Source organism: Cyprinodon variegatus, unplaced genomic scaffold (genome assembly GCF_000732505.1).
Source record: "Cyprinodon variegatus isolate N-32 unplaced genomic scaffold, C_variegatus-1.0 Scaffold350, whole genome shotgun sequence".
Lineage (NCBI taxonomy): Eukaryota > Metazoa > Chordata > Actinopteri > Cyprinodontiformes > Cyprinodontidae > Cyprinodon > Cyprinodon variegatus.
In genome coordinates this window covers 661,319-674,255 of record NW_015150803.1, presented here as the reverse complement: position 1 = coordinate 674,255, position 12,937 = coordinate 661,319, and the positions used below count along the sequence as shown (strand labels likewise).

The following is a 12,937-nucleotide window of genomic DNA, read 5'->3' as shown; positions in this document are numbered from 1 at the left end:
AAAGCCTTTAGCCCAGACTGAGGTTTTTAAAGGGATGGGCAAATTAAAGGGATCCACAACTAGTTGGACATGTTGGCCAAAATATGTTATAATTTAATGTCAAGTTAAAAAAAAAAGGCCATTTTTGATATGTAAAAAACATTACTTTAAAAATGAAATATATACCCTGTTCTATTTTTCATACATAAAGGCAGCCATTTTTCATTTGGATGCTGCATTGATGATGTAATTAGATCATAATGGACAGGCATGGTTGGCCTTCTTGTGTTTAGACTGTAGGTTCCTGAGTTGTTTTTTATCGTACTACATTTCAATGGTGTAAATTCAGACAACGCCACATTCCCTCACGGTTTCCATGAGCCATTATACATGGGATATTTGATAAAACAAAAAAGATCTGCGCCTGATCTAATGTTTACTATATTAGCGCTACAGGACCTAGCAAAGATATTAGAGCAGGGGTCCTCTACATTTTCCTGGCCAAGGGTCCCCAAACTGATGGCGAGATGGAGCGGGGACTCCCATATTATTTATATTAAACTGTATATATCAAACTGGTCCTATAGTCACTCTAATGTAATGAAAGTAATTTATCCCTGGGATTATTAAAGTATTTCTGATTCCTGGTTGATGGGACAGGTGTTGTGAATGAAACGGTGTCCAGCTTGAAAGAGCTCTTGTGTTTACTACAGTGTGTTGAATTCATGTTAATGTGGATTTAAAGACATTTCAATTAGTGGAAGATATTGCAGGGGGGAATATAAAAAAAAAAGCCTAATCAACCAAAACTTTTGCGACCCCCATGCAGTACCTCTGTGGACCCCCTAGGGGTCGCGGACCCCCTGTTGAAGACCTCCATATTAGAGCAACAAACACAAGCAACATGGTGACGTCCGTTTAAACATACTTATCTAAATATAGATTACAGTAGTTTTACTGTATTGCAATAATATTTAAAATAAATATCTTTCATATAAAGGCCATTGTTACAACTAATTGTGGCTCCCCTTAAAGCCTGGTTTATACTCAGAAACCAGGTTGTCTGCATGTGTGTCGCAGTTAACACAGATATAACCCCCCCCGACCCCCTTCTGCAGACCACAGAAAGTGCCGCAGGGACGAGAGAAAGGAGGCCTCTGACTGGTCAATACTACAGCTGCTCTTCACTATGTGTATTTCCTGTTTGGTACCTTACTAGCTTGTTTTGTTTGTATGACCGCCATCGTGGAAAACGACTCTGAAGTTGGACCAGCTACGCTGGGACCCTTTTTCCAGCTGTATCCCCGTTCTTTTTATGTCCGTCTGTCATGTCCGTCCATTGTCACACAAACTTGCCCCCACTTCCTCACCGCCTTGGCCGTAATTATGGCGTGGCATAACATAGCGCAGGCCACTCTTCAATATTCAATAAAAAATATCTGCATCATACCTGAGACAAGCTCACTGCCACACACTGCTGCAAGAGTATACACAGCCATTAATTCTGACTCTGCTCAAAAGGGCTGAATACAGATGCAGGCCACACTTTTAAGCTTTTGTTGTTTTTTTTACACAATACATATTCCACACAGCACCAGAAGTAATGACCTGTGAAAATAATTAAGAACGGAAGAGTTCAAAGATTAAGTGTTGGTAAGCCTGTAGCGTCTCCTTCATTTGCAGCCTGGGGGCAACATTATCCCCCTCCTCCTGCTGACCCACCAAACAGTCACAATTACCCTGTTTTTGCTGCCGAGATACAACTCTGACTATTGATCTGTCTTTCCCAACCTCCTAAACTCTACAGGAAAAAACAGATGAGGGCAAAGGTCCCTAAAATCTACCAAGCGATGAATTTGGCTGACACAGTTCACAGCGACCCCCCCCCCAGGTCTTCATTCACAAACACAGAGATTCCTGTTCCCCCTCTCAAAGCTTTATGTTGACGCGAACCTCTGAAGGATGCCAACATCTGCAAGGCACTTGCTTTTAACTCCTCAAATACAGGTTTATTCAGACAGTCTATTGAACAGTTAGCCTTTCAACACTGGGAGGATTTGTCTTTGGATGTTCATACAATCTGTAAAAATAAATAACTAAAATAGAAAAATAAAACAAATCTGCACATCCATTGTGAGCTGTAGCCCTGACTATATGTGGACGTCAGTGTGTCCTTGTGTCAGCAGTCGCCTCGCTGCCTTTTGTTGCTAACAAAGAACCTGGACAGTTGAGGACGTAGAGGGAAGTGATGGATTAGAAGACAAATCCATTGGCTGCCGGGGCCATGGGGGGGTCAGCCCCTAGGGGGAGGGGGGGTTATGAATACCACAGGGAGGAGGAATGAGGGTTCAGAGATAGTTTAAAATTGTCTATCATGGACTGAATGCACTGCCCTGACAATTTGATAGCAGTAGCCTACTGATGACGAGGCATGTGCATCTGTTTCTGTCCAAGGATGACACTCTGGATCTAATTATATTTAAATCGCAGAAGTATCCACATCCCTTAAAGTAAAGCTCTCCGTTTACATTTTTAAGCTTTCCCCCCCCGAATATTTCCTGAGAAGAGAACAAACATTTGAAATAAATACACTTTACAATGCATATGCATTAAATTACTATGAGACATGACAACAGATTTCTCCTAACTTCTAGAGACTTTGTTTTTGGATAATAAACCATATGGACCAACAATTGCAGCATATGTGAAATCAAAGCTTAAGAATAAAAGGTTGTGTTTTGACAAGTAAAAACCTCAAATCTGTGGCTTCTCTGCAGCCATCGGTCAATGCTCTGTAGATTTACCCTAATGTGCAATGAAGGGATCAAGTATTTCGGGGTATGTTTCTACCTGAGAAATAATTAATTCACCATAGTGCAGATAAGGTTAACAATCCTAAAGTTGTTCTCTAGATTTGATTGAGTCATTACAAAGCATGAAACCTGGTTAATCTGAACACATCCCTTGCAGCTGTGGCTGTATGTTGTGGAAGATAAACCGCCTATAGTCTCTGGGTTTTTGCAGACTCCTCTATTTAGTCTTTTTGCGTACACTGTAAGGCGGTTCAAGCTTTATGCCCTCTGTCTGCAGATGTTTAAGATGTTATAGTCAGTACCAATTTCCTACAGTTCAAACATATAAAAAGGTTTGATGTGACCTTTTCCCCCTGCAAACAGAGTGGTTTTATTTTATGGAATGCATAAGCAGTCATCAAAATGTGACCAGATGAGTCTGCTAGGACTCCTCCTCGAGTAAAAGGGGGAATTGTCAGAGTCAAGTTCGTGGACTTTTTTGAAGCCTTCAGTCTTACTCAACAATCAGATATTTGCATGCAGAAAATACAGATTATCATTCTCATCTGTCCAGGGCACCTTCTGTTCCAAAGTGAATATGGAACTATCTGCTGCTTTCCTTCAGTAATAGCTCCACCATTAAAAGTGTATTCATAGGGGACATAACTAATAGCTGTGACTCTCTAGCTTATTTAAGAGATTATCTATGATTAGGATAATGGCTTTATATCCATCCTTACAGTTCTTCACAACTTTCTGCCGGCCAAATCTGCTTTGTTTCATTGGTCATCATGATGCCTTTTATTCACTAATGTTCTCTAACCCCAGGGGGCACTTCTGAAAAATGGAAGAATCTAGAAAAGCACTCTGAGAGCACATAACTCGGCCCCATATTGTGACTTACAACTATAGCTCAAAGTTGCACATGATCTGGATCATTAAGAACTTTTAATAAATTGTTTCTTGAGGTGCACCTTTGGTTAAAAAAATGTCCTTAAAATGCTTTCATAATTCCATAAGTAAGGGACTGTGTGTCTGCAGCCTCTGGTGTCGGTTCTGCTCTCACATTCTTTGTCTTTGATCAGCAGATTGAGACTTTGAGTGAGGCATGGCTACCTTTTCTTGTGTTTGTTTTATTTTTTGTGTTCAGTATAATACATCTGGACTTTTTAAAACTGGAACTGTCAATAGTCTTTGCTGACACCCTCTAGTTTAGGGGGGGGAACTACTTATATTATACGATTATGTATATGATCATAATGTGGATCATTTCCAAGATTTAATGGATTTTTCCTTGGCATGAATTGCAACTCTGGTAAAATTGTCACTGAAATCTGTTCATAATTTTCTAACAGAAACAAATACGACCAAAAACATAACTTCTTCAGCAGAGGTAAAAATATGAAAAAAAGGTTAAAAAAACAAAAACAAAACAAAAACAAAGACATGACATTTTAAAACTGATTTAATTTTTTTTAATACAGTACATTTATTTTACAATTCTAATATATAAAACTGCAAATATTTATCATATTAACATGGATCAGCCTAAATTCCCAAAGTGGGACAATAAAGGGATTTTCTATTCTATTCTAGAACAAACTGTAAGAATTTAAAACTTTGAGGCTGTGTTAGAAAAGACTATCCCACCTTGTACTGAAATACCTTTAATCAAATACCTGTTTGAGTTTGGCTTTTTGACTATAAAGTATCTGTAGAAGCAGACAATATTATTATAGCATACTGTCAAAGCCCAGCTCTCCCATCACACACAGAATTAAGAGGTGTGATTTACTTTATTCTGTTTTTATCATTTATTCACTGGGAACAATATACAAAATGTATTATCTTAATATTCTCATGCTAAAGAACATTATCTACTGTACATTTTGTTGGTGGGGAGCAAAAACGCCCTCACAAGGAAATGGCTTAAACGGTAACCTTCAACAATTAAGGACTGGATTAACGTAGTGAAAGAGATTCATGTATTAGAGAGACTTATTTCATTAATGTTCAGAGGGATGCTTTCTACGAGATGTGGTCAAAGTGGAAAGAATATGTCAGACCTATTATGAGTGAAACCTTGCTTTCATTCAGTTTTATGTTTGATTGGATTTGTGATGTCATTGTTTTATTTTTATTAATATAAAAACGAACATTCTCTAAGCTATATATTTTTTATATATCTATTTTCTAGCATTGCCTGTTAGTATGTGGGCAGAGTAATTATATTTTGATCAAATAATGTTTTTTAAAGTCTTTCTTTTTATACATTATTCTATAAATCGTTCCTTGTCGCCTGAAAATTGCATCTGAACATAAGACAATACAAGAGAGAAAGTGAGAGAGACAGAATGAAAAAAAAACAAAGAAGATCCACCTGACCTTTCTCTGGCAGGATGCAGGCTGAGTGTCAGCCTCGCCATGGCAACAGGACAATCTGTCCCAAAGTAACCTCGCCAGATCCTCTTTGTAGCTTTGCATGCTGATGCCTAATTGCTCGCAGGCATCTGTATGCAGTTGTTGAACTTTGGCCCAGTAAAGGGATTCTGTGTGTGTGTGTGTGTGTGTTACAGAGGACTTGCTTAGTCCGGTCACATGGACCGCAGGCCTCTGAAACTGCCAGACTTTTGTCCACTCGGTCAGATAATATGTCCTGCTGGGAACAGCCGAGATGCCACAGCAAGCTGACAGCACACCCACAATAAGCCACTGTAATAAGGCGGCTATGGTAACTATGGTGACTGACACATGTTTCATTATTTACAGGACGGATGCAGCTTCCAGGTTTTTTGTCACTCTTGACATAAAAGTATTAGTGGTGCAGTTCTGCAAGCTACAGAAAAACAAGCAAACGGATAGTAACCACTGGTGCACACAGACTTGTATGTGGTGCTCTGTAAGTTTTTTTATGTGGGTCATATGGGCAGTCGCCCAGGGCGGCAGTGGAAAGGGAAGGTGGGGGGGGAGTGCAGAGGAAACATGTAAACACACAAATCTCTCTGGACTAAAAGCACAGCCAGAGGACAGTATGGTAGCATGAAGATCTGCAGCTTCCTGCTGGGGGGTATACATTAGTTTTGGCCACTTTTATCAGTGAGCCATGTAAGGCTGGTAACTGAGGACTTTTCTTTGCAGAAAAAAAAAAGATCTACTTGATTTTTGTTTTCTTCAGAGATTTGAAACAGCCCAATGAAAAACATTAAAGTTTTCAGTTTGTGGTTTACTAGTAAGAGAAGCATTTTGGAGCAAATCTGGGGATTACAGTAGTTCAAGCAAGAGTCGGACAAGGCAAAGCCTCTGTTTCAGTCTGACGGATAATGCATAGGTGGGGCATGGGGATTTACGCAGTGAGCAGTTTTAATCGAGCCCAGGGAGCAGGAGGAGGTCAAGCTCCAGACAGTGAGGCAGGCACCAGAGCGTGCTCAGATCCAATTTGATCCTAAAGCCTCCGCTGTGCCGCTGGGTCCCCAGATACTGTCAACACAGCTGTCCCATTCAGTGAACATTAAACTGCTACACGGTTACAGAGCTCACCTGTTAGATCTCAGAAATGATCTGCATATGCTCTTTTCATCGAGACTGCCGTCGTGTGAAGACGACATCCCTCAACGCCTCATCTGCAATCCAACACAGCAGGAGGATTTTTCAACATTCATTACAGCAATAACGACAGGTCATCCATTCTTGTGCTGCAGCACCTGTCTGAGTGTTTGCATAACAAACACAGGTGGAGCTACCTGCTTGGGAGCAGAGTTCAAGTTGTTCTAGATCTGCTTTCAAACGAATTCATACCTGGTTATTCATGTTATGTTCTTTAGATTTCCTGCCTTAGGATGAAAAATTCAACTTCTGTTTAGGTATAATGTGGAAGACAATAATATATATATATATATATATATATATATATATATATATATATATATATATATATATATATATATATATATATATAAAGTCATTTGTATCACCCTTTACTGTAAATCACCGCTGAAGACAATCCAGTTCCAGCTACTACCTTCTGTCAGCAGCTAGTTAGAAAGCAGTGACATCCCAAAGACCAATAATTCTGCCAGACAGCCACAAGGTGAACTTATAGATAGGTGTAAAGCAGGGTATAGAATAATATATATGAAGGGGATAGTTGGAATAGTGGTTAGAGCAGCACGATTGTCCTCTGAGAAGGTTTGCCAGTACCTGGTTCCCCACAGCCTCCACTCTTGGTCCCTGAGCAAGACCCTTAACCCCAGATTGCTCCCCGGGCGCCACACAATGGCAGCCCACTGCTCCCCAAGGGGATGGATTAACTGCAGAGGTAAATTTCTTCAGTGTGCGGTCAATAAAGTTGGATTCTTATTATTTTAAGAATTAATATTCCAAGCTTTTAACACATCAAAGTAATTTAATTTATTCAACAAAAACAGAGAAAAAGACAGAGCACAGCAGCAAACCTATAAAGACATGCTTGTCAATCCAACCAAAACACGCCTGGCAAAGATCAGAAATCTGCCCTTTGTGGAAGAGTTGCATGAAGGAAGCCAGAGGTGAAAAAAAAATAAATAAATAAACAAACCCAGTTTTTTTAACAAACCACATGGAGGAAGCTTCTGTAGTAGTTCTGAAACCAAAAACAAACCTTCTGTGCTCCAAAAAAGAAAAAAACTAAACAAACAAACAACTATGAGTAACTCTTTATCACGCTGAACTAAAGATCCCCACTGTAAAACATAGCAGTGGCAACATCATGCTGTGGGAATGCACATCAACATGTGACAGGAGTAAACTGGGATTAAGCTGATGACTGACTGCAAGGCCACTACTCTTCCCGCTGCTAGTGAGTTTTGAAATCGTTTCCTTTGTGCATAAAGAGTTATCCCAAACATACCGTCCTGTAATAGTTAAAGCTTGAACCCTTAATGGACGAGCTGGACAATAAAGATTTATTTGGACTCAACGTCTTGGTCCTTCTCAAGCTGTGTGCACCACAAAAGGAACAGCCAGAAAAACAAGAACAAACTTGAACCGGCGAGGTTAGGAGCAGAGCCAAAGTGTGACTGGCCGTGTGCAGACACAAGCAGAGAAAAACAGTTTAAATGACCTACATTAGCAGTGCTTAGTGTGTCGCCACAATGCGTCCCACAGTCCTTGGCAGTTGGCTTCAGTAGATGTGGAAACGGGGTGGAGGAAGAGGAGGAGGAGTGGGGGTGTGTGAGTGGGCTCCTCATAGTGCTGATTAGGTGTGTGTTTCAGGCAAACAGAGGAATACAAAGAAAGAGGAAAACTGGCAACGCTCCAGTTCAGCAGAAGTGCAGACAGCCAGGAGAACAAAGTTCAGCTGTATTCTGTGTGCAGAAGATGATAAAATGGTGGAGTCTGTCCTGGAGTGCTGAAGCAAACACACATGCCGGCTCTCCAGGGCAGACAGCCTGGGCTTGCTGCCAGCTCATTACTGTCAGTTCCAGGTGAGTGTCAGAGTTCATACAGCTCTCCTGGTGAACCAACATCTCAGGACTCACGTGTACGCAGCTCAGAGCGTCTGAGAAACCCCAAACATTTAAAAGTCAGGCTCAAGATTTTATCCTCATGACAGAGGGAAGAGAAATAAACCTCATTCTGATACACTGAGAATTATTACTTATGGCATTAAGCCATATGGTTAAAAAAATATTTTAACTTTCTAAAGTGAACTGTTTTAACTTGCTTGACATTCAAATAAATATTATACTCTGATACATAATGGCACTGCAGGCCACTAGATGGATGGCTGTAGGGAATTTCTGATTTTTTGTGTGTATTTGGTGTCCCACAGGGCAGACCTTTTAACCTCCTAAACTTCCTACAATACATCAGGCCAGGATGAATGAGGTCACTTAGAGGCAGAGCGCCAGGATGTGATTTATGGTCAGACACTAACTTCAGTCAGGTTCTGTCTTACAGCTATGCTAGGAAACTAAAGAAGGAGCTAAATTTATTCATCAAGGATCCCAAAAGTATTCCTTGGCCAGAAGAGTTGAATTCTATAAAGCACCTTCCGAGTCTCCCAGTGATCTCCAGTTTGGAAACCAGAACCACCTGAACTGCCTACTTTTGATGCGGATCCACTGGCGCTTATTTCAGCAACTTAGATCCAAGAACTTATATTTTTCTTCATGAATCATACATCAGGACTAAAGGAGAGGGTAGGGATATAAAAAAAGCAGTACATCAATCTTTCTTCGCCTCAGCAGACCAGAGCAGTATCCCAATATTTTCCTCCAATCTTTCTTATCCGTTTTTTTTTTCTTCTGATTATTTGGGTACAAAAAAAACATATATGAAAATTTTTGTACACTAATCTGTCTTTGTCTTCGGTATTTACTCTACATGCTGAAAAATTATGAGTTTGAAGTTGGCCTCAATTCTAAAGTATAATAAAGGGCCATTTCATGTTTTTTTTTTTTAGTTCTGGTGATTTAGCTTAGACTGGATCTATTGTAAAATGAACGAGCTGAAGCAGACCTAGATTATCCTACACATAACTGAGTTTTCTGCCTCAATTCTCTTTGTAAAAATAATAATAATTATAAAGGAGTTTTATTTTATATTTATATTTCGTGGTAGGGTTAAAAAGAATTAAGAGGAAATTTGGTGCTTTTATTGCAGGCTTTAAACTCTAAAACACTCTAAACAAAATACCAAAGGCTAAAATATTCGAAAGCTGATTAGATAAACCTCTATGTTTTTTTGTTTAACTCTTCAGGAGTGTATTGGAATTCTCCTGATAGAAGAGTTGACTGCTTAATAAAATCTGTTTTATGTTATTGTTTATATTTTCTTATGACATGGAAAACGTTTCATTGGAAGTCAAAGGATTTATGTTTAAAAAGCCCTTAAAACTAAATAATCTTTTATTAAAAATATTTGCAATCTGAAATCTGCAGTTTTCCCAAGAAAAATCTTTGTTGATTTAATTATGTTTTTCTATCTGCTTTATTATTCTTGTTATTGTGCCTGGTGGAAAAAAAAACAACCCAAACATTGATTATCGTCAACCCTTGTCTGTCACTTTTCTAGCTTATTGAAACCTTTAAATCAATCCTTTCACTGCTGATGTGGCCAGGATTAGACAGGCATATAACAGGTAATTTTTCAACCAATTTCAATGCTTACTAAGATCTAAACAATAAAGAATCTGCCTTATTTGGAAGTCATCTTTTCTCTGCCTTCTTCATTTTCAGGAACAGCTGAAAGATGTTTGCCTATGTACCAATTAGCATCCATATTCCAAGCAAGAAGAAAGTCTGTTATAACTAAACAGTTCTAGATGCATCTGATTAAAAAAAAATTATATACAAAAAAATATATATATTAAAAACCATGAGAAAGTGAGATTTTACCCATTAGATAAAAGTGCTAAAAATAGAAAATAAAATACATGATATGAGCTATGCTACTGCAGATTAAACAGTACAGTTACATTAAAGCTTGTTCCAAATCTTAAACGTTGTTGCAGAACGATGCTTACTTATGGTCTATGATGGTGACTCTGGAGGCTGGTATCCCCAACACAGCACAGCTGCTTAGAAGCTCTTCCCTCCGCTGAGCTCCCTGGTTGTAGTAGTTTCCTGCACAAAAATTGCAGATCAAACCAAAGCTTGGCTTTCCTAGAAAAAAATTTAAAAGCCTACATTTCTAGACGGCATTTAGGAAATATTTAATTTTAATACTTTTCCCTTGTCAATAGTTTCTGGTCTGATTAAAATGCAGTGCTGAAGAGATGTAGAATAACAGTAAAGGGGCAAAAGGAGGTAGGGAGGGAGTGCTGGCTCACTGAGTCCTGCTTTCCAAAAATGCTATATCTATTTTTCAACCCGGATGGTCCCTCAAGCTTTGCGTTTAAAGAGGGAAAAGGTCTACAGTAAAATGCTCAGAAGTTCAAATTTGTACAAAGTACCTCCTTTAATCCCAGTTTAATATATCAGATTATGATTTTAATAAAAGTGTGAATTTTGTGGAGCTGATTTCAATTTTGAAGCAATTAAATGCTTTTTTAATCACTGTACAGCTTTTTGCGTCTTTCCTATCTTTTGCAAAGAGCTTCCACTTTGGAAAGCCTCCTTATCATCCCCATAATCTTCAGAAATTAGCAATCAACTTGAGTCTACATTATAAGTCAATAGATAAGAGAGCATACAAAAAAACCCATCATGGATTTAATGAGTCCCTAACAGGCAATTACCTGCAATCTATTAAAAGCTTATGAAAGTTGCCAGAATAAACGATTTAATATAAAAAAAAAACAAAAAAAAAACAAACAGAAAAACAGATGCATGCTTTTGTTTTCTCTGTTACTGGATATGCTGCCTGTATCTTTATGTTTGTAAATAAAAGTCAGTCAGACTGCTGCTGTTTCCACCCAAATACAATGAAACAGGGGCGGAGCTAGATGGGGGGCCAGGGGTGGCCATGGCCACCCATAGCCAATCATTGGCCACCCCTACCATTTATTTCCCCCTAATACAGATGGTGGCAACAGTAATAATCTCAAGTGGAATATTCAAAATATTTAAAATTTTCATATAATAACAATTACCTGACGACAAAATGGTTAATTCTGCACATCAATATACTAACATTAACAATGATAAGTACAGAATTTAAGCAGAAATGGATTTTGTGTTTTATGTGGTAAAGAGAAAATAATGTGTCTCTGCAAGTCATTCAGTAGTCTTCAGTGAAATCATAGATAAATAACTATTTTAATAAAAAAGTATATAAGTATATATATATACATATAATATATAAGTATAATATATCCAAAGGAGGAGCAAAATTCAACCAGGGAGCATTTAGTTTGAATGCTCCTCTGCTCTTTGTCTTTTAAAAAAATATGTGTTCAAGCATTCTATTACTTTTAACCTCTGCTTATATAACTTTGATATAAATGATTTTCCCAATTGTTTAAACACAGTTCCTACATTTACCTGCAGAGCATGTTAAATAACCCATGTATATATGATGATGTGTAAATAATCTTGCATTGCTGCAGAGAATACGTATTATTTTCTTCAATCTACTATTTTTTTACTCATTAATTCCCAAAGATGAGGTCATGATCCTTTTCAGGGTTCACACATATCAAAAAGTATGGGGTCAGGAGATCCTTTAGATAAATTAGAGATAATTAGAGATATTTCTATTCAGACCAAAACTTTGAGCCGTGAGACTTTTCTAAAAATCGTTTTGTGGGTCAAAAGCAAAAAGGTTGAGGAACTTTAGTGTTATATAATCATGACTCTCACCTCTGAAGTTTATAAATATAAACAGGGAGGTTTTCTATGTCTTCATTTGAACTTCTAAAACACACATAATCTATGTTTTTTTAATTTACAATAGTTTTGAACATATGGATTTATAAAAATATTTTGAAGGATTATTATTCCTAGTATTCCTGGCGTGTTAAAACCCCTGCAATATATATATGGCTGAAAGTGATTTTTAACATTCTATTAATCGATTTGATTGTCATGTGTGATCAGTGTTCCTCCAGTGATGTCTTAGCTTTAAAAGGCTCGCTGTTTTTATCACCCATTGTGTTCTGTCACCATACCTTCAGACAAACACAGCAGGTGGACGCGGGCATTTAACTCAGCCAGTCGTATGATTGTCGGCGCGAAGAACATACATTCATCATCCGGATGTGCAGTAACAATCAGAGCTCTGACGTCAGCGCCGTCATTTTCTCTTCCTGACGAAACGTTCATCGCTTGTTCCAGTGACTTCCTAAAAGTGTGCCGGTGTCGGTCATATATTAATTTTATCCACACCAAATACCATAAACCTGCAAAGACCACTAGGTAAACATACATTATTTTGGCCGTTGCTGTAAACGATCCGTGTAAGTACACGATTCCTACTTGTAATGGTTCCGGATGTGAAAGGTAGAAAAATAGGAGATAAAAAAAGTGTGTTAACTATGCTACTACACACAGAAATGATCTGTTAGGAAAAGTAACGATATCTCATAATAATATATACATTTGCATACACAGTTATAGTCAGCTTTACGTTTTCCTTTACAACATTAGGATGATCGGGGGGGATAAATACAGCAAAACCGTTTAATCTAATATACCTTTTATTAAAAAAGATTTTAGCTAATTATTTTTTATTTAGTCTTCATTAAA

General features: G+C 38.2%; 1 protein-coding gene across 1 annotated transcript in view; it reads right to left on the bottom strand.

Annotated features, from left to right (window-relative positions):
• The window catches only part of pigl (phosphatidylinositol glycan anchor biosynthesis class L), a 20,581-nt gene extending 7,944 nt beyond the window's left edge, over positions 1 to 12,637 (bottom strand). The window contains exons 1-2 of the mRNA XM_015385855.1: positions 12,361 to 12,637; positions 10,276 to 10,375 (exon numbers count right to left, since the gene is read on the bottom strand). Coding sequence (XP_015241341.1) covers positions 10,276 to 10,375; positions 12,361 to 12,619 — 359 coding nt within the window. The 5' untranslated portion in view covers positions 12,620 to 12,637. The remainder of the gene's footprint in view (positions 1 to 10,275; positions 10,376 to 12,360) is intronic.
• Positions 12,638 to 12,937: the final 300 nt, after the last annotated feature.